Source organism: Ranitomeya imitator, chromosome 5, assembly GCF_032444005.1.
Source record: "Ranitomeya imitator isolate aRanImi1 chromosome 5, aRanImi1.pri, whole genome shotgun sequence".
Classification (NCBI taxonomy): domain Eukaryota; kingdom Metazoa; phylum Chordata; class Amphibia; order Anura; family Dendrobatidae; genus Ranitomeya; species Ranitomeya imitator.
The window spans coordinates 331,105,797-331,128,672 of NC_091286.1; the positions used below are offsets into that span (position 1 = coordinate 331,105,797).

The following is a 22,876-nucleotide window of genomic DNA, read 5'->3' on the forward strand; positions in this document are numbered from 1 at the left end:
GATCTCTAGGAGGTTAATGGGAAGAGAGGTTTTCCCAGAGTTCCAGCGACCCTGGACTGCATGCCAAAGGAAAACCACCCCCATCCAAGACATCTGTCGTGACAACCTGCCAGGGGAGTTAGGAATGATCTCTTGTGCCGAATGGAGGGTAAGAGACTCCACCATGCCATTGACCGCCGCACAGGGAGTGGCAGAAGTATGGGGCGATCCAGGGAAGAGATCCTTTCGTCCCAAGCTGACAGGAGGGACAGTTGGAGAGGACAGGCATGGAACTGTGCGAAAGGAACGACTTTCGCTGCGGCAATCATCTTTCCTATCTGCATAGGAGAGAAGAAAATTCTCTCTCACCGACCCAGGCATTATCGACTACGGAGAGCCACACGTCCCAAAACAGAAGACAATGGCCACCCACACTGAGAGGATTCCCTCCGGTGGTGGATGAAATATCACGCGGAAGATAATCTATTAGATCGGGATCCTGGCAGCTTGGCAGAGCAACCCTTTGGATGCCAAGCAGAGATGGATTTGAAGGACAGCCTCCTTTTCTCTCTCGACAGGAGACTGGTCTCGCTGAGAGGAGGTCCCGGGGAAGAAAACTGCCGAAAGAAACAAAACTGTAGAGGACGTGTCCTGGTGTGGAGAAATTTAGGCCTAGGCTGGGAAGAGAAGTACTCTTACCGCCGGTGGCGTCAGAGATGAGCCGATCTAGCTTAGATCCAAAGAGTCATGATTCCTGGAAGGGGAGGTTGGTAAGAGACTATTTAGATGCCAGGTCTGCATTCCAAGGTGTTGAGCCATAGTATTCTGTGCGAGACTACAATATTGCTAGTAACTCAAGAGGAACAGCTGGCAACGTCGAGAGACACGGTGAGCAAATATTTTCCTATGTGAGCAATCTGGTCTGCAAGATCAGCCAGCTTGTCCGACAAGGCCGCAGATAAGATGCTCTGACGAAGGAGTTTAGCCCAGGTGGAGACCAATTTAACTACTCATGTGGAAGTGAATGCAGGACACAGAGACGTGCCTGCAGCCTCAAAAGGTGGACCTGGCTAGGGCTTCGATTTGTCTGTAAGTGGCGTCCTTGAGAGAGAAACCATCAGGGAGTGACAGAACGGTGTTGGCAGACAGGCGTAAGACTGGCGGATCCACAGCAGGGGCAGTAGAGAGCAGTTTTCCTCCCGGCACCGCTCAGATGAGAGGGCTGGGGTGGGGAAAAGGCAAGGACCATCCGCCACGAACCACCCCTAGACAAGCTTGAAGTGTCAGGGATCAAGGTCATGCCTCGCAGACCACAGACGGTACAATGTGGATGGCACCACACTGTTCTGTCACTTAGTTGGAAAATCAGGGTGAGAAGATACACCCTGTTGCACTGAAGAAAAGAACCTGAAAAACAAAAGGGAAAACACTAATAACACACAACAAGGTAACCTAAGAAGAAGAAAAAAGAATTGGGGAATCCGATCCGGGTGTGTCTCCTGACACTAAGTACACCAACAAAACTATCTTCACAAAAGGGCCAGTAGTAAAATATAACTTTTATTAATGAACAATAATTATTAAAAAAATCACATTGGTGAGAGAACACCTCAAACACAGAACAAAAGGTGGGTAGTCCAGAGAGGCTCCAAGATTAATAGTCAATACATAACGAATAAAACGTATCCAGACATATGTCCATATGCAATTAGTCATGTACCTATGTATAATGGTATACAACAATTAGTGAAAAAGTAGACAATAAGTACAGCAAGGTATAGTTACCAAATAGGAGCGCTCCTATGGTTACCTAGCCTAGAAGCCCACTCATACGCGTTTCGCTATTCCTGTGCTGAACCACTATTGGCACTGACTGCCTTTAGTTAAGATCGGATATGCTTTTCCATTTGAAATAGTCAGGAGCCACCATTTGAATAAGCCAGTGGTCAGGGTACTGTGCATACTTCATCACAGCTCTATGCAAAATAGCAAGAAACAGAGGCTCAGCAACCCTTTCTAGTGATCTTAATGGGTATTATCAACTGACATCATATGGATAGGTGATCATTGCTTTTTGCGTAGTAAGCATGTTTGAGGAGTTCGCTTAAGAAATTAGAATTAGACCAGCTAACTTTCCAACTTTCCTGTACCACTTACCATAAAGATCTCGAAAATACATCATGTCCTCATCACTATGTCCTTGATTGAACGGCATCTTAGTAAGTCCATCCATCTGCAGAGGAGAAAGATTAACGAGTTACTAATAAAGAATTACAACCAACAACTGCCACCGAAAAAACACTGTACTGTTTCTTTCATGCCCAGAATGCACAATGATGGATCTGCGAGCTCCTCCTGCATCAGTATAGATTAGCAGAAAATTCTATATAGAAGAGTGGGGTGGCATTGTTGTCACTAGTAGGGAGCCAACACTCAGTGCGGTCATTACGAGAGGGTGGAGAGTCCTACTCTAATGTCACTACTGAGGTGGTTGAAAGAGTTCTGCCGAGGCAAACAAGTTGGTGGAATGGGCATGCGTTATCACGCTATGCCTTCTGGAGGAGAAAGTGGTGTATTATGGGAAGGATGTAATTACTAGTCATAAGGGAGAAAACCTGTGGTGGCTCCTGAGAGAAACCGGAATTGTTTGGCTGTGCCCATTAACAGGGAAAGTGATGGGAATTCTGTCAATATGGAGGAGGGTAATAGGGAATTCTGTTGTGACTTCTAAAGGGGTTTGGTACAGTGAGGTAGATTTGTTGTATTCTGCTGAGAAAGGAGATGTGCGTGTGTCTGTGGAAGTGGGTCTACTGTGAAAACTTTGGAGAGGAGAGTGAAATGATACTTTACAGTACATGATCTTGTTGATGCGGCTTCAACATTTTCTCATATTCATGACATACGCTGTGTTGTGCACACGCTGCAGCTGGCAATAAGATAGTTTGCAAGAGATACATGCTGGCACCGAGATTGGCAAAGTGAGAAAATTGGCTATTGCTGCCAGAACCCCTAACATTGATTCTATCTTGATGAGACGTGCAGGAAAAGGGGCAGTTGTGGATAAAGCCACTTGATGGGGCAGCACCTATTTAAAGGGCCACTGTCACCCCCTCCAGCCGTTATAAACTAAAAGAGCCACCTTGTGCAGCAGTAATGCTGCATTCTAACAAGGTGGCTCTTTTAGTTTTTGGTTCATGTATTCCCAAAATAAAGCGTTTTCAAACTTATCCAAAATACCTGTCTTTATCCAGGGAGGCAAGTCCTCACCCCCCTGCTTGAACCGCCACTCTGCCGTCACTCAAATCTTCAGGGGCTCAGGGCGCCGCCCCCTCCACGCTGTTTTCGCTTGAATTCTGGCGCCTGCGCTGTGTTGGACTATCTCGTGCAGGCGCAGTAAGCTCTGGCCATCTGACGTCCCAGCCAGGCTTGCAGACTGCGCCTGTGCGGGCGGTGCGGCCACCCACCTTGGTAATCCCTGCCCCGCAGTGTGTTATGCATTATGCACAGTGCGGGGCTGGGATTCCTGGGCATGCGCACTGCATGTGTCAGCCACTCACCCAGGTCCCCCCGCTGACACACGCAGTGCGCATGCCCAGGAATCCCAGCCCCGCACTGTGCATAATGCATAACACTGCGGGGCAGGGATTACCAAGGTGGGTGGCTGCACAGGCGCAGTCTGCAAGCCTGGCTGGGACATCAGATGGACGAAGGAATTTAGTTCCGAAACGCGCGTCGGGTGTGTGCGTGTACTCAGGACGGCGCGGTGCCCTAAGGTAATATCCACTATTTTTCCCTGAAATTTGTTATAGTTCAGCACTTAGCACTTTGTCTCTATCAGCACTGTGCAGGGTCTGGAAATAACCCTGATGGTTAAAACAATTGTGTTCTTTGAATTTATTTGCACTTCAGCACTTTTTTGCATATATTACACATCAATTTTGGAGTTTGTAATATTTTTTATTATTGTTTCCACATTGTGTCACTCAATTTTTCAGGGAACTAATATACCCCGATTGTGGGTAATGCTTACCTTGCACGGATAGCATTAAGCTACTTACTGGTAGCGGCATTTTTCGGAGGCCCATGACAGCACTACGAGAGAGGGGATCCGCCCTTCAGGAACAGGAAACCTACAGATACAAAAGGGCGGTACCTCTCCCTATGCATCAGTTGTATTTCAGAGCCTGAGAGTACTACCGCGGTTAGTAGCACACAAATATACATTATATACAGTTTATGTACAAAAATAATCCATCATATTGAACTATATACCACACGTGAGATCTATCTATTTCATTATATATACTATAGGAAGTGCAACCCCCACGTGAATAGGGAGGGAACTAAGGGTGCTGTCATGGGCCTCCGAAAAATGCCGCTACCAGTAAGTAGCTTAATGCTTTATTCGGATTCCCATGACAGCACTACGAGAGAATTACAGAGATGTAAACTACCTTAGGGAGGGACTATAGCCTGCAGCACCCTTAACCCGAAGGTGAGATCAGAAGAGAACCCCAAGTCCAACCTATAGTGCTTGAAAAAGGTGGAAGGGGATGACCACGTAGCTGCCTTACATATCTGGTCAATCGACACTCCAGATCTTTCAGCCCAGGATGTAGCCATGGCCCGGGTGGAATGTGCCCTCAGATTCTGCGGAGCTGGACCTCCACCTGCAGTATAAGCCAGAGAGATAGCCTCCCTAATCCACTTCGCTAGCGTGTACTTTGAAACTCTAAGACCTTTCCTGGGACCTTGGAAGGATAGAAACAACGCATCCTCTCTCTTCCAAGCATCAGTGACTGATATATATTCTAATAGACATCTCCTAACATCTAATGTATGGAGTAACTCCTCTTTGGAATTAGAAGGATTAGGGAGAAATGACGGTAACACTATCTCCTGAGATCTGTGAAAATCTGAGGCCACTTTTGGTAAATAAGCTGGATCTGGTCTGAGGACTACTCTGTCCTGTAGAAACTCTGTATAAGGGGAGAGCCTAGAAAGAGCCTGTATGTCTCCTACCCTACGAGCAGATGTAATTGCCACCAAAAATGCTGTTTTGAGGGATAGTAATTTAAGTGAGGCTGAATGTAAAGGCTCAAACGGTTCTTTAGTCAAGGCTGAGAGGACTAGGTTGAGATCCCAAGGCATTGACCTATTCCTGTGTATAGGTCTGGATCTACTAGCTGCTTTGATGAACCTTGATACCCAATAATTACCAGCAATGTTACAAGAAAATAGGGCCCCTAGGGCTGAGACTTGTACTTTTAGCGTACTCGTGGATAGATTTAGCTCTAGCCCTCTCTGCAGGAATTCTAGAATCTGGTTGATTGGTATGGCCTCTTCAATGTCAAATTTTGAAGAGGCCAAAAACTTCCTCCAAGTTCTAGCGTAGATCTTAGTTGTTATGAGTTTCCTACTCTTCATAAGGGTATCAATGAGACCCTTCACTTGTGGATGGTAGATCGGACCTTGATGGAGTAAGTCCGGAATGTCCGGCAGTACCCAGGGGTCTTCCACAGACATGGTTCTGAGCCAGGAAAACCAAGCCCTTCGGGGCCAGAATGGAGCGATCAGTATGATTCTCGCTTGATCCTCCCTTATCTTTCTGACCACCAGAGGTATCAGGCTTAGCGGGGGGAACGCATAAGCCAACCGGAAATCCCATCTGATCAGGAAGGCATCCACTGCCAGCGGATATTCCCTGGGATTCAAGGAACAGAATTTTCTTGTTTTTCTGTTGTCCTTGTTGGCAAATAAGTCCACCTCTGGATGACCCCACCTGCGGACAATCTGGTTGAAGATTTTTGTGTTCAGAGACCATTCTCCTTGTCTTAAGGTGTTTCGACTCAGAAAGTCTGCTCTTATATTTTCCTTCCCTTTTATATGTACTGCGGATAAAGATAGAAAATGGTTTTCCGCTATCTGGAGCAGGCGGTCCGCTATTTCCATCAGGGACTCGGAGCGTGTTCCACCTTGGTGATTCACGTAGGCCACTGCCACCTGATTGTTGGAGAGGATTTTGACATGGTGACCCTGTAGATACACGAGGAGTTCCTTAATGAGAATTCAATTGCCATCAACTCCTTCTGATTGGAAGAGGCTGACGTTTGGGGGTCCCATAGACCCTGAACTACAACGTCACCCATATGTGCCCCCCACCCCGTGGGGCTGGCGTCCGTTGTGATTACCCGAGTCACCTGTGTCACCCAGGGAACTCCTGCTGACAGATTGTCTTCCTCTAGCCACCATCTAAGAGATGCAAGAACCACTGGACTCAATGTCATCTGACCCTGTAAGGAACCCTGTAAGGCTCTATCATAATGCAGTACGTCAAACTGTAAAGGCCTGGAGTGGAACTGAGCCCAACGGACGGGGGGAATACAGGAAGTTAGGGAACCTAACAAAGACATAGCCTGTCTAAGGGTCATGGATGGTTTATTAATTGCTTTTAACACCTGTTGTTGGATATGAAGTAATTTATCAGGTGGAAGACAGCATTGTTGGGACTCGGAATTTAACAGCAACCCTAGGAATCTCTGGGTTTTTAGGGGTTGTAATCGGGATTTATCATAATTTAGGATCCAGCCCAGATTCTCTAGCCTAGATATAGCTGTTTTAACCTGAGCAAGGCAATGGTCTACTGAGTTCCCAACTATTAGGAAATCATCCAGATAAGGGACAATGAGGATATCGGATTCACGTAAGTGCGCCATGACCTCCGCAACTATTTTAGTAAATACACGGGGAGATGCTGAGAGGCCAAAGGGAAGGGCTCTAAATTGAAAATGGCGAACAATACCTCCCATAGACACCGCCACACGTAGAAACCTCTGGAAGTTTCCGTGGATAGGAACATGATAGTATGCATCCTTTAAGTCCACAACTACCATGAAGCAGTGTTTAAACAACATCTTTATTGCAGAGCTGATTGACTCCATTTTAAAGGTAGTATTAACCAGGTATTCATTAAGGGATTTAAGATTAATAATAGTCCTGAATGATTTGTCTGGTTTTTGAATCAGAAAAAGAGGAGAGTAGAATCCTCTTCCTCTCTCTGACTCCGGAACCTCAATCAGTACATTTTTAAGGCATAAAGTCATGACCTCTGACTTTAAGGCCGTCTGCTCAATAGTGGAGGAACGTAAGGGGGTTAGCATAAACTTATCCCGAGGCCAGTGAATAAATTCCAACTTTAGACCTTCCGATATAATACCTCGGACCCAGACACTATTTGTGATGTTAGTCCATGCGGAAGAGAAGGCTGACAATCTCCCTCCCACAGGGATCGCTAGTCATTGGTCTGGTTTCTTACGTTCTTTTGAGGAACGGCTAAACATGTAACCCGTACCTCTCCTGCGTCTATCCTCCCATCTAAAATTCTCTCTAGAGGGTGAGGATGCGCGCTTTCTTCCACGACCAAATCTCCTCCTGATGAATGGACGCCGGTAAGAAGCTGATGACAAATTAGGGAATTTCTTCTTATCATCCCCAGCCTTTTCGAGCAGCTCATCTAAGGTTGGTCCAAAGAGATATTCCCCTTTACATGGGATAGCGCATAACTTGGATCTTGACCGAATATCCCCCGACCAACACTTCAACCATAAGGCTCTACGAGCCGCGTTGGAGAGTCCTGCTGCTCTGGCCGCCATTCTGACCGAGTCCACCGACGCGTCTGACAGGAAAGCCGCAGCATCCTGAATCACTGGAAGCGCACTTAGAATAGAACTTCTGGAAGCACCTTCTTTAAGCTGGGATTCCAATTGTTCCAGCCAGACCATTAGGGATCTGGCTGTACAAGTCGCAGCCACTGCTGGCCTCAGGGATCCGGCTGCCATCTCCCACGTACCTTTAAGGAAGATCTCCGCCTTCCTGTCAAGAGGGTCTTTAAGGGTCCCCATGTCCTCAAAAGGTAATGCTGCTTTCTTAGATGCCTTTGCCACTGCAGCATCTAATTTAGGGGCCTTGTCCCAGGTGTCCACAGCCGCATCCTCAAAGGGATACCTGCGTTTTAAAGCTGGTGGCAAAGAACCTTTCTTCTCCGGTTTTTTCCATTCCCGGAGAATCAGGTCTTGAATCTTATCATTCACCGGGAAGGATCTGCGTTTCTTGTGTTCCAAGCCGCTGAACATTAGCTCCTGACGGGAAAGCTGAGTCTTAGGCTCTTCCAGGCCCATCGTATTTCTGACCGACTTAACTAGTTTATCCACCCGGTCCAGAGGCAGACAGAATCGGCCAGATTCCTCTTCTGATGACGAGGAAGAGAGAATTGAGCCATAAGAACCTTCGTCCTTATCTTCCTCCGAAGAATCTGAGATCACCGAAGCGCTCTGTTTTGAACTTCCCGCCTGGGACAGAGACCGCAGGGATTCCTTAACTTCCATACGGATCATCTCCTTTAGACTAGCCGTAGAAGCAGATTCTTCCGCTACCTAGGGGAGGACAATAAGGGAGATCCATCTATCTAGCCTGATGTCACTCAACCCCTCCACTCCTGTAGACCTCACCGTCTGTTGTATACAGGAGGCGCACAATTTTTTAGGGTAAGAATCTGGTAAAGGGACTTCACACAGGGCACACTCCTTATGTTTCGACTTTGCACTTCTCTTCCCCTAGAATGACAAAGTATAAGGGGCCCGCGTCACTGAGTGAACATTCACGTAGATCACTTACCAGTGTACGCCAAAGAAAAAGGTACCGGAACACGAGGGGGCTCCTTGCCAGTCGAAGCTCTAGATCCTTGCCTGGACGAGCTTTTACGGCTGGACTGGTCACTTCTGATCTCCTTCCCCACGGCTTCCTGCCGCACTTTATCCAGAAGCTGAGGCTGCTGCTCACCATCATCTGCCATGATGAAGCTGTGGCCAAAAGCAGGGTTCTATCGCCAACACCTGCTTATATCCCCCTGTATTCCGGTCAGCAGGCCATCTGGCGTGCTCCCCATTGGCCCCTGATGATCAGGCTGCAGCTGGAGGTCAGCGGTGGTAATACAGAAAAACCGGCGTCCGGACCATGGGCGCCGCCATTTTGGAATGACCGCGCATGCGCAGTCAACCCGTGAACCGGAAGCACCTACCGGCTCCACCCCCGGCGCCCCAGCGTTCCGGAAACGCTCAGTGAGCGATGCAGGACGCCGGGAATGCCCAGCAGTGCTCCGGACGGCGCTCCACTTCCGACGCCGCAACCACACCACCGCACCCCACCGCCGCCGCCTGACCCAGGGGGGGGGAAAGAACTCTTACCAACGCCGGCTTCTGGAGACAAGGAATCCTCCGGACCCTGCTCCCTGCTGCCAACGCCACTGACGTGCAATCCAGCCTGGACCACCGTGGCGTCTCCAGGACTCTTCGCACCGGTCGAGGTAGGAGACCCCCCCGCTACCAGATTCGACTGAGCTCCTTACGAGATGAAATCTGTAGGATCCTGTCCCTCCAGGAACAGGAAACCAACTGATGCATAGGGAGAGGTACCGCCCTTTTGTATCTGTAGGTTTCCTGTTCCTGAAGGGCGGATCCCCTCTCTCGTAGTGCTGTCATGGGAATCCGAATAAATATAAATAATTATTATTATTGTGCGGTTGGGTATCCGTATATTTATTTTTATATGCCGTCCCGTGCTGCACACTTTTTTGTATGATTGTTTTGTATTTTTATCGTATATTTTTTAACGGTAGTTTTTTATATATTGTATCGCTGCTTGATGATTAAATAATAAAAATATATCTTGATCCAGTCTGGTCTTCCTGGTGCATCCTTTGGTTTGGTGATTGGTTTTAGCTCTATCTGCGCTAGCGATTACATGTCGGCACTTGCGTTAACTCAGCCTGTTTAACGCATGTGTTTAAAGGGCTACTTTAACGCAATGTGAACCTAGCCTTAGTATAGAGAGGTTGCCCCAGCCTTAAAATAATTACCGTACATCAGATTTCAAGTCATCTATGAAGGAGATGAAACTATTTCTAAGAACACATTCTTAGCAAAAAACGTTTTTTCCCCCACTTACTGCATATTTGTAATTTATTAAAGTTTTTTGTGTTCTAAAGGTTGTATTCCAATAAATATATTTTATGCTCTATCTAAATAGCTTGATTATTGTACCATAATGGTGATTAAAAGCTTGATGTTACCATTTTACTACAGTAAATGTATCACTTAAACATGAGCCATGTATGAGGGAGTCAGAGTCAGGGAAATTGAGGAGTCAGGAGTTGGAGGTTTGGCTTACCGTCTCCACAGCCCTGACTATGACAACCCCTTCTTTATCTAAATGTTCGGCCCGATAAAATAATAATGCCTGCATTCGTCTCCCGTGCCGATGCCGTTCCCATGGTGTCAACACTTGCTCTCCCCGAGACTGTAATGCGGTGTTGTGACACGCGATGCTGGCCTATAATCACCGCTAGTGTCACAACACCACATCATGGCCCCAGGGAGAGGGAGTGCCTACACCACTGGAACAGAGCCGGCATGGGAGGCGAGAATAGGCCTTCTTATCTTATTGGGGCAGAACATTTAGTTGAGGAAGCAGTTGTCCTAGTAGTAGACAACTCCTGTATAGGGACAATACTGGCACAGAATGACTGTTCAAACCGAGTACAGGCAATCGTTGCACCATGAAGTGGCTAAACATTTAAGTGCTCATTCCCACCTGTTTTCCCCCTAGCTCCAACCCCTTCGCTCCGCTTTGCTGATTGATAGTTCTGGCTTTATAAAGCCAGAGAAGGGTGGAGATAGAGGGAAAACAAGTAGGCGGGAGTGTTCACTGAACTATCTGACCATGACATTGTGTACAGAGCACCTGTACTTGATTTAAATAATCATTCTGTGCAGACAGAGTATCTGTAAGGGAGAACGGGGAGGTAACACTATACCTACCGGAGACCCCACCACCGCCGAGCCATAATGCATGCGATAAACTGCATACTAATACACCACTACAATAAGGCACTGAGGAAGTCCCAGCAGTGACCCTCCCGTGTGATCACAGACTCTCATTCAACCTATTCCGAAACCATTGTAACACAAGATAGAGAAGGCAAACACTGAGCCTCTATTACAAAAGTAATTTATAGCCAAAAATACATACTTTTAAGGGGAAAAAATGGACTAAAGATGCATTCGAAGGCTCTGAAGGTCAGAGAGTATGATTAGTTGGGGGAAGCAAATTCCAGAGGATGCATGAGAAAAAAAAACTTGGGAGATGGTTGTGTGAGGAGCAGATAACAGGATAGCACAAAAAAAAGTCTTGTGAGAACCAGTGATTATATGTGGTGAGGTTGCTGGAGATTAGGTCAAAGATGTATTGGGGGACATGTTATGGACACCTTTTGTGAGGGTACAGTCAGACAACCTTATATACTGTATATAGAAGTGAGATAAAAACGCAGTACAGAGACTGGCAAACTGTTCTCCCAACTCGAGCTTGACAGCTGCATAGAAATACATGAAACGGACATGCTCGGGTTGGGAGAGCCACCAGAAAACCCATGCACTGCGTTCCATTCTCACTTCGATTTATATGGCTGTCTGACTGCACCCTTAGTCTTATTAATTACAAAATTGGTTTAAAAATGGCAGTGGTGTTAGGATAACAGAAAAGTACCAAAAAGTGAAAAGATGTACAAGAAAAATATATATATTGTAGTAAAAGGGGCACTCCTAGCATACATTTGTCTTTTGGGGCATAAAAGTATTTACATCAAAAAGTAAAAACATTCTTTATAACCATTAGTTCTTGCAGAAGGAAGGAAGCCACATCAGGTGTCCATATACCCAGCCTTCACCACCCACGCACCTCTATCACCATTACAAGGATTATTTCTACTACCCGCTTCATTCATTACTGAGGCCTTATTTTACTTTACTCCAAATAGAGAAAAAAATTACCGCACACAATACTGGTATGATGCAAAAAAGGTATATGCCAGGTTTTATTTAAACAAAGAACTTCAAAGTTGCCACAGATTTTTGTAGACAGAGATATATACAGACAGAGACCCAACGTTTTGACCCTCCTGGGTCTTATTCATGGGGTTATACTGGGGAGACAAGGAGACAACATAAGTGGCTGTTTGTCATATAACATAATAACAATAAAAGAAAAAAACCACACTGGATAAATAACTAATAAGTATTACCTAGAAAGAAAAAAGAAAACAAACATGCAATGGAACAATATATACAGTGGTACATCAAATTTTAAAAGCCGCCAATAATAATGGAGGGCTGGCGGTAAGGAGCAGCGTCCGCTACTATGATTACATACGGTAAGCAATGGCAAGGAGAACATAAGTATTTTACCTCTGATCCTATGATACAAATAGATAAGTGTGGCAATAGTAGAAGGTAGGCGACCAATTCCTCTAAAGCATAACCTGTCATGATAAAACATAAAATGTATAGGTAACTGGACAGTATATATTGAGGAGTAATACTACACTCGTATATGGGAGAAGGGTGTCCGGAGATCCCAAACAAGTAACCTCTAATCCAGGGGATAAATATGAATAAGGTGGTATCTAAAAATCTAATGGTAGAGTCCCCATACTAATGAACGGAGGGATACAAGAGAAGGTCCCAGAGCGGCATCGTAATTGCTAACCAAGAGGGCCATGGTTGTAGCGGAAAGGACCCCCTAATATATTAAGTATGGTGGGGATGAAAAAGTGCTTGTAGGATACCTTGTAGTGGGGCCAGTATAAGGCCTATGTGTCCCGGGTGGAGGAAGGCGGGTAACAGGAGCCGTCACATTTAAGGATGGCCTGTAATGTAAAGGAACCCATAGGTCAGTGTGCGGTAATGTCAGGAGGGGAGATGCGGTGATAAGCGCCGTAATACCTGTAAGTCCTGTGTGATCAGCGGCGCTCCCGCGCCCTGCTGCAGCGATGAACAGGAGAGGAAGTGAGGGAAGACAGCGGTGTCTCCCTGAAATACCGCCGGACCGGAAGTGAGCGCTCCCGGACGGGAAATGACGCGGCGTCATATTACAGAGGGAGCCGCGCATGCGCAGATGGCGCTGCAGGCTAGTAAGGGCATGGTAGTGCCCAGTTATGGGAGTGTGTAGAGGTTGACCGCCCTATGAGCACTGAAGGGAGGTGTAATGGGTACGGCATAGTAATCTGTATAATGTGAGGCTAATGAATGGCATGGGAGGAGTAAGTAGATGGAAGAAAAAGGTGGAACAGCAAACTGACATGTAAAAGAAGGGGGATAAAAAAGAAATAGAAAGTGGTAGAAAAATTATATATCAACGGAACCTGTACAAGCAAACAATGGCAAAAACTGGAAAAAACTAAAAAGCAAAACCAAAAAAAAAAAAAAAATATATATATAAAAAATAATAAAAGTAAAAATGGAAGGTATTATGCAAAATAAAGAACAAAAAAGGAGCAAAGAGGAAATAAAAAATAGGTAATATGGAAGATGAAGGGGACTCACCTAAAAGATAGTGGATTCAACGTGTCTGGAAAGCAAAAATGGTAAAAAGGTTAATATGATGTTGTAGCAACCAGTCCATTTCTCTGTTAAGGCCTTTAGGAGTTAAGGTCTCGAGTTTGTGGATCCAAAATGCTTCTCTCAATTTTAATTGTTTAATATGGTTACCCCCTCATCTCGGTCTGGGTACCTGCTCAATCACCTGGTACTGTAGTTGTGCTACCGTATGTCTACACTTAGCAAAATGTTCAGGAATTGGTAGCCATGTTTTATTACAACGGATGGTAGATTTGTGACTCGCTATTCGGTCCTTGATGTGTTGAGTTGTTTCCCCTACATAAAGGAGGCCGCATGGACACTTTATGACGTAAACCACGAAGTTCGTATTACATGTGTAATAACCCCGGATGGGGTATGTTTTACCCGTTCTGGGATGTGTCACGCTATCCGATTTAATTATATTTGAGCAGGAGGCACAACTCAGACAAGGAAATGTCCCCTGGCGGCGTGGAGTCAATACACTTTGGCTACTGGAGGGGCGTGTGCTGCCAATGTCTGCCCGAACCAGTTTGTCTTTAATGTTGGTGGCTCTCCTATTGCACATAAGGGGTGGTTTTATAAAACTCGGAATATTGGGATAAGCCCTAGCCAGAAGGGGCCAGTGTTTTTTGATGGTGGTCTCTATCTTGGGCATGAGAGGGTGGAAGGTGTGGACGAACGGTACTCTATCCTCATTGGTAGGTCTCAGTGATGGTGGTTGTGGTTGTAGAACCCGTGATTTCTCCTGATCTAAAAGGCGCTGGGGATAATTTCTTTCCCTAAATTTTTCGGACATGCTGTCTAAGCGTGTAGGGAGTACGTCCCGATCCGATACAATCCTGGCTACTCTGGTGAACTGGGAACGTGGGAGGCTATTGCGCGTGGCTTTAGGGTGACTACTCGAGTAGTGCAGAAGACTGTTGCAGTATGACCCGGCCCGGATCTCCTTTCTGGATACCCTTGTACAGAGGGACGATCAGGGTCACCTCTCGACTGACATTTTTTCCAAACCTACAGACTGCAACAGTCTTCTGCACTACTCGAGTAGTCACCCTAAAGCCACGCGCAATAGCCTCCCACGTTCCCAGTTCACCAGAGTAGCCAGGATTGTATCGGATCGGGACGTACTCCCTACACGCTTAGACAGCATGTCCGAAAAATTTAGGGAAAGAAATTATCCCCAGCGCCTTTTAGATCAGGAGAAATCACAGGTTCTACAACCACCATCACTGAGACCTACCAATGAGAATAGAGTACCGTTCGTCCACACCTTCCACCCTCTCATGCCCAAGATAGAGACCACCATCAAAAAACACTGGCCCCTTCTGGCTAGGGCTTATCCCAATATTCCGAGTTTTATAAAACCACCCCTTATGTGCAATAGGAGAGCCACCAACATTAAAGACAAACTGGTTCGGGCAGACATTGGCAGCACACGCCCCTCCAGTAGCCAAAGTGTATTGACTCCACGCCGCCAGGGGACATTTCCTTGTCTGAGTTGTGCCTCCTGCTCAAATATAATTAAATCGGATAGCGTGACACATCCCAGAACGGGTAAAACATACCCCATCCGGGGTTATTACACATGTAATACGAACTTCGTGGTTTACGTCATAAAGTGTCCATGCGGCCTCCTTTATGTAGGGGAAACAACTCAACACATCAAGGACCGAATAGCGAGTCACAAATCTACCATCCGTTGTAATAAAACATGGCTACCAATTCCTGAACATTTTGCTAAGTGTAGACATACGGTAGCACAACTACAGTACCAGGTGATTGAGCAGGTACCCAGACCGAGATGAGGGGGTAACCATATTAAACAATTAAAATTGAGAGAAGCATTTTGGATCCACAAACTCGAGACCTTAACTCCTAAAGGCCTTAACAGAGAAATGGACTGGTTGCTATAACATCATATTAACCTTTTTACCATTTTTGCTTTCCAGACACGTTGAATCCACTATCTTTTAGGTGAGTCCCCTTCATCTTCCATATTACCTATTTTTTATTTCCTCTTTGCTCCTTTTTTGTTCTTTAGTTTGCATAATACCTTCCATTTTTACTTTTATTATTTTTTATATATATTTTTTTATTTTGGTTTTGCTTTTTAGTTTTTGCCATTGTTTGCTTGTACAGATTCCGTTGATATATAATTTTTCTACCACTTTCTATTTCTTTTTTATCCCCCTTCTTTTACATGTCAGTTTGCTGTTCCACCTTTTTCTTCCATCTACTTACTCCTCCCATGCCATTCATTAGCCTCACATTATACAGATTACTATGCCGTACCCATTACACCTCCCTTCAGTGCTCATAGGGCGGTCAACCTCTACACACTCCCATAACTGGGCACTACCATGCCCTTACTAGCCTGCAGCGCCATCTGCGCATGCGCGGCTCCCTCTGTAATATGACGCCGCGTCATTTCCCGTCCGGGAGCGCTCACTTCCGGTCCAGCGGTATTTCAGGGAGACACCGCTGTCTTCCCTCACTTCCTCTCCTGTTCATCGCTGCAGCAGGGCGCGGGAGCGCCGCTGATCACACAGGACTTACAGGTATTACGGCGCTTATCACCGCATCTCCCCTCCTGACATTACCGCACACTGACCTATGGGTTCCTTTACATTACAGGCCATCCTTAAATGTGACGGCTCCTGTTACCAGCCTTCCTCCACCCGGGACACATAGGCCTTATACTGGCCCCACTACAAGGTATCCTACAAGCACTTTTTCATCCCCACCATACTTAATATATTAGGGGGTCCTTTCCGATACAACCATGGCCCTCTTGGTTAGCAATTACGATGCCGCTCTGGGACCTTCTCTTGTATCCCTCCGTTCATTAGTATGGGGACTCTACCATTAGATTTTTAGATACCACCTTATTCATATTTATCCCCTGGATTAGAGGTTACTTGTTTGGGATCTCCGGACACCCTTCTCCCATATACGAGTGTAGTATTACTCCTCAATATATACTGTCCAGTTACCTATACATTTTATGTTTTATCATGACGACAGGTTATGCTTTAGAGGAATTGGTCGCCTACCTTCTACTATTGCCACACTTATCTATTTGTATCATAGGATCAGAGGTAAAATACTTATGTTCTCCTTACCATTGCTTACCGTATGTAATCATAGTAGCGGACGCTGCTCCTTACCGCCAGCCCTCCATTATTATTGGCGGCTTTTAAAATTTGATGTACCACTGTATATATTGTTCCATTGCATGTTTGTTGGTTTGTTTTCTTTTTTCTTTCTAGGTAATACTTATTAGTTATTTATCCAGTGTGTTTTTTTTCTTTTATTGTTATTATGTTATATGACAAACAGCCACTTATGTTGTCTCCTTGTCTCCCCAGTATAACCCCATGAATAAGACCCAGGAGGGTCAAAACGTTGGGTCTCTGTCTGTATATATCTCTGTCTACAAAAATCTGTGGCAACTTTGAAGTTCTTTGTTTAAATAAAACCTGGCATATACCTTTTTTGCATCATACCAGTATTGTGTGCGGTAATTTTTTTCTCTATTTGGATTGACTGGACCACACGGTCCGTTTTACCAGCACCTGCTTGTCCTTGACCTGAGTGCACACCATTATCCCTACATACAGGTCCTTCTCAAAAAATTAGCATATAGTGTTAAATTTCATTATTTACCATAATGTAATGATTACAATTAAACTTTCATATATTATAGATTCATTATCCACCAACTGAAATTTGTCAGGTCTTTTATTGTTTTAATACTGATGATTTTGGCATACAACTCCTGATAACCCAAAAAACCTGTCTCAATAAATTAGCATATTTCACCCATCCAATCAAATAAAAGTGTTTTTTAATAACAAACAAAAAAAACATCAAATAATAATGTTCAGTTATGCACTCAATACTTGGTCGGGAATCCTTTGGCAGAAATGACTGCTTCAATGCGGCGTGGCATGGAGGCAATCAGCCTGTGACACTGCTGAGATGTTATGGAGGCCCAGGATGCTTCAATAGCGGCCTTAAGCTCATCCAGAGTGTTGGGTCTTGCGTCTCTCAACTTTCTCTTCACAATATCCCACAGATTCTCTATGGGGTTCAGGTCAGGAGAGTTGGCAGGCCAATTGAGCACAGTAATACCATGGTCAGTAAACCATTTACCAGTGGTTTTGGCACTGTGAGCAGGTGCCAGGTCGTGCTGAAAAATGAAATCTTCATCTCCATAAAGCATTTCAGCCGATGGAAGCATGAAGTGCTCCAAAATCTCCTGATAGCTAGCTGCATTGACCCTGCCCTTGATGAAACACAGTGGACCAACACCAGCAGCTGACATGGCACCCCACACCATCACTGACTGTGGGTACTTGACACTGGACTTCAGGCATTTTGGCATTTCCTTCTCCCCAGTCTTCCTCCAGACTCTGGCACCTTGATTTCCGAATGACATGCAAAATTTGCTTTCATCAGAAAAAAGTACTTGGGACCACTTAGCAACAGTCCAGTGCTGCTTCTCTGTAGCTCAAAAGTGGCTTTACCTGGGGAATGCGGCACCTGTAGCCCATTTCCTGCACACGCCTGTGCACGGTGGCTCTGGATGTTTCCACACCAGACTCAGTCCACTGCTTCCTCAGGTTCCCCAAGGTCTGGAATCGGTCCTTCTCCACAATCTTCCTCAGGGTCCGGTCTCCTCTTCTCGTTGTACAGCGTTTTCTGCCACATTGTTTCCTTCCAACAGACTTACCATTGAGGTGCCTTGATATAGCACTCTGGGAACAGCCTATTTGTTGAGAAATTTCTTTCTGGGTCTTACCCTCTTGCTTGAGGGTGTCAATGATGGCCTTCTTGACATCTGTCAGGTCGCTAGTCTTACCCATGATGGGGGTTTTGAGTAATGAACCAGGCAGGGAGTTTATAAAAGCCTCAGGTATCTTTTGCATGTGTTTAGAGTTAATTAGTTGATTCAGAAGATTAGGGTAATAGGTCGTTTAGAGAACCTTTTCTTGATATGCTAATTTATTGAGACAGGTTTTTTGGGTTATCAGGAGTTGTATGCCAAAATCATCAGTATTAAAACAATAAAAGACCTGACAAATTTCAGTTGGTGGATAATGAATCTATAATATATGAAAGTTTAATTGTAATCATTACATTACGGTAAATAATGAAATTTAACACTATATGCTAATTTTTTGAGAAGGACCTGTATGTTATTTTACTTTACTGTCATATGGACCATTTCATATTTGTTATGGGTACTTACAAAAACTTGCATTTGCAAGCATTAACTGACAATAACCATTTACGAAGATGGGAAGAACTCATTAGGCAAATGAATTTGGTGCAAAATGGCTAAAATCCAAATTTTTACTTGCAAAAAGAATGATAAAGCAGGACCCTTATGTATTTTCTCTACCCACAGTGGGCCTAATCTATCTATCTATTACATGGCCACTTTGGCTTCTTGTTCATGATTTTTGGGCTATGCAGAATTTGGTGAACTGATCTAAATTACTGCAGGGGTGCACTACTCTAGTTTTTAACTTTGTAAACTTAGCCTAACATACTTTTCATTAGTACAATTTATAAAAATAGTTTCACAAAACCCAGGACATACAATTCCTCCTCCAGTGAACACACAGCCCTTCATATTTCCCTTTAGGTCTCATTCAGACGTCCATGTGTGTTCATGTACATATAAAAGTGGTACATGTGTCAGTGTCTTGTATCAGCATTTCATGAGAGATTGTCATGTATGGAATTAGAAAAATTACTTACAAATCTTCTATCCTATGCAATGTTTATCCCAGACAGTACAAGGATGAGCACCAGGGCCAGATTGGCCATTTGGCAAATGCCAGAAGGGCCTGTCTGGTCATGGGCTGCCTTGTCTGCTAAGTTGTTAAAAGAATAGATGTTCTCAAATTGTCTCTTCAGAGAGGAAGAAGACTAGAACTCTAGTGCCACCTATTGGAAGTAGCAATCCTAACAGTCAATGTCGACCCTTTAACGAGCCTTGTCACATGACTTAGGATAAAAGCCAAACCAGAATCTCAATTTGCAGACACTGTGTTTCGGGGTACTGCCCCTTGTCAGTGCAAAGTTGAGATCTGGTTTGGCTGATTGAGAGGCGTCTGACCGGGATTCAAGAAGTATCGTTTCTCAAGATGTTCTCAAGACCGCCATACTGTTAAGAGTTGTACCGGAGCACAAAGTCACTGACTCTGTCACTTACCCCAGCAGGCCTCGGGTATCAGTAGAAATATTGGTCTTGTAGAAAATCTTGCTTTCCTCCATCCAGGGTAATATTAGTAATATATCCCCATCTGGTGCTCGGGGGCAGGGACAGCATGGGCTGTGTGATTTCAAATGCCAGGACTGAATTTCAGCCACAGTCCATACTCATGCTATCCAGGGGCTGTCCGTGATTTCCACACACCCATAGACTTGTATTGATACTTTTTGTCATACCAGTAAAACGCACATCTCTGATTTTTTGCATGGACACATGGCTCACAAAAACCACAGTGAAGTCAACAGCCTATAATGGGTACATGTTCTATCCATGAGAATCACATGAAAAATGAGGCCCCTGGCACAGACAGATGGAAACGTACACATTGCATACTTCTGTGTGGGATCCGTTGTGTGTCAGTTTTTGCAATGGAAGAAAGTTCAACATGATGCGCTATAGTCCGTTCTAAAAGCGGACACAACATGGAACCTATAACAATCAGTTCTGGCTATTAAAATAAACCGTCAGAACAGAAATGTGAACATAGCCTAAACAAATAGGAAAAAATAAGAATAGATGCGTCTTGGGGGGGGGGGGGGGGGAAACTCCACTATATTGCCTGGAGCGATTTACATATTGTTACAATGTAGATTAATAATGCTTAAGGACAGGTTCCCTTTAACAGAGGGAATATGCAATCTATGTTTTGTGCCCATATTTTTTATTTCATAGTAGATGTGGCTGGAAACCGTATATTTCCCCGCTCCTTATTTAAGCATGCGTGCAGACTTATCCATGCTGAGCGCGCATGTCTATGGGGCGGCTGGAGGAGACAGTGCTGGACTGGCATCTATAGGATAGGGGCACATGGCTACACCTGGGCAAATATGGTGGCCAGGGGACACTAGACGGGCACCAGCGCGGATAGATGGCATGTAGCCGAATGAATGGCCCCTGATCGCTGGCATTGTACACGATCACACAACGTGTGGCCCCTATCCCTCTAACAATGTGCCCCTCCACCTTCATACACAAAGGGCAGCGGTGCGCCTGACACTGGCAGGAGAGGAGAGTGAATAACAATGCCCAATATATGCTGGGGGTTGTAGTAGGGCCCTCTAACATAATGAGCCCCTCCACCTTCATATACAGAGGGCAGCGGTGTGCCTGACACTGTACAGCCCCAAGTGTCTCACACAGCTAGCAGAGGAAGTGAGAGAGCACAGGCAGGAGAGAAGGAGTGTGAATAACAATGCCCAGGACATGCTGGGGGTTGTAGTAGTTCGGGCTGGGAGGAACACGCACTGTGTGAACACATCCAGAGGCAGACCTTCCTCTTCTGCACAGCCCCGCAGTAACCAATCACATTGCTACTTACATGCTCTACTATGAAAGCAGTGATGTGATTGGCTGCTCAGCTCGCCCGCATACTACGTAAGGCTGCAAACAGTAGTGCGGTCATGCACATGGATGCGTTTCATCTACTGACGGATGTGCGGGACAGATAGAGACATTCTCCGCAGACATGCCTGCCCTGCACACAATGCATACGGCCTGCACGCCGCTCCCAGCACTCACCCTATATCAAGTGCCACCAACCACAGCAGGTGGAGGCCTCTTCCGCCTCCCGTCATGGGTCAGCTGTCCACGGTTTCACCCAACCCCCGCACTCACAGCCGCTTTCAGCAACTTCCCCCCGGTAAAACCGACGTCCCCCACTTCTCTACCCCACACTTGCCCATCCAATCAGGGAGGACGTACTGACGTAAAGGCGCCGTTCTTCAACCACGCCCACTGTGAGCAGCTTCTTTGGCGGGAAGGCTTGTCTGTCTCTAGTCAGTCAGAGGCACTGGCAGCAGTGCTCGTGTGCGGCCGTGTAGCTGGTGGTGAGAGGCCATATGCTGCCGGCCTACCGTACGCGTCCTGTCAGCCTCACTCGCGCATGCGGCTTTTCCATTGTTTCATCTTTGTGAGAACGAATTCTGGTTCCCGTAGCACCTGTGGCAGTGTGTGAGCCGGGGCTGACGCCGACCGGGGAGCTGCACCAGGCGCCCTATTGCATGCCATGCCTAAAGACAACATGTGGCCTACATTGCTCACCACCTGGCTGTAGCGTGTCGCCAGTATTCTGGGAGTATAGAGAACCCCTGACCCAGCCAGAGACTTCTCACCCATGTACAGATGGAGGATCTACCCATCCCCCACACTGACCCATACAGGAGGTTAGACCAGGAATGTGATGGGCAGTCTGGCTCTTAGGAATCCATTTAGGATCCAATTACACATATGTTCACCATAGGTGAACACATAGTTAACCCCTTAAGCCCCAAGGGTGGTTTGCAAGTTTATGACCAATTTTTACAATTCTGACCACTGTCCCTTTATGAGGTTATAACTCTGGAACGCTTCAAAGGATCTTGGCGATTCTGACATTGTTTTCTCGTGACATATTGTACTTCATGATAGTGGTAAAATTTCTTCGATTATAACTTGAGTTTATTTGTGAAAAAAAACGGAAATTTGGTCAAAATTTTGCAATTTTCCAACTTTGAATTTTTATGCCCTTAAATCACAAGAGATATGTCATGTAAAATAATTAATAAGTAACATTTCCCACATATCTACTTTTCATAAGCACAATTTTGGACCCCCCAATTTTTTCCGTTAGGGAGTTCTAAGGGTTAAAAGTTGACCAGCGATTTCTCATTTTTACAACACCAATATTTTTTAGGGACCACATCACATTTGAAGTCATTTTCAGGGGTCTATATGATAGAAAATAACCAAGTGTGACACCATTCTAAAAACCACCCCTCAAGGTGCTCAAAACCACATTCAAGAAGTTTATTAACCCTTCAGGTGTTTTTCAGGAATTTTTGGAATGATTAAAAAAAAATGAACATTTAACTTTTTTTCCCCAAAAATTTACTTCAGCTCCAATTTGTTTTATTTTCCCAAGGGTAAGAGAAGAAATTGGACCCCAACAGTTGTGCCATTTGTTCTGAGTACACCGATACCCCACATGTGGGGGTAAACCACTGGGCGCACGGCAGAGCTCGGAAGGGAAGGAGCGCTGTTTGACTTTTCAATGCAAAATTGACTGGAATTGAGATGGGACGCCATCTTGCGTTTGGAGAGCACCTGATGTGCCTAAACATTGAAACCCCCCACAAGTGACACCGTTTTGGAAAGTAGACCC

At 45.4% G+C, this 22,876-nt stretch overlaps 1 protein-coding gene across 2 annotated transcripts in view; it reads right to left on the minus strand.

The window, feature by feature from the left end:
- CASP8AP2 (caspase 8 associated protein 2) overlaps positions 1-21,421 on the minus strand; it is a 46,610-nt gene extending 25,189 nt beyond the window's left edge. For both annotated transcript variants that reach the window (XM_069726360.1, XM_069726359.1), the window contains exons 1-2: positions 21,256-21,421; positions 2,137-2,212 (exon numbers count right to left, since the gene is read on the minus strand). In XM_069726360.1, coding sequence (XP_069582461.1) covers positions 2,137-2,212 — 76 coding nt within the window. In that variant the 5' untranslated portion in view covers positions 21,256-21,421. The remainder of the gene's footprint in view (positions 1-2,136; positions 2,213-21,255) is intronic.
- Between the last annotated feature and the right edge of the window lie 1,455 nt (positions 21,422-22,876).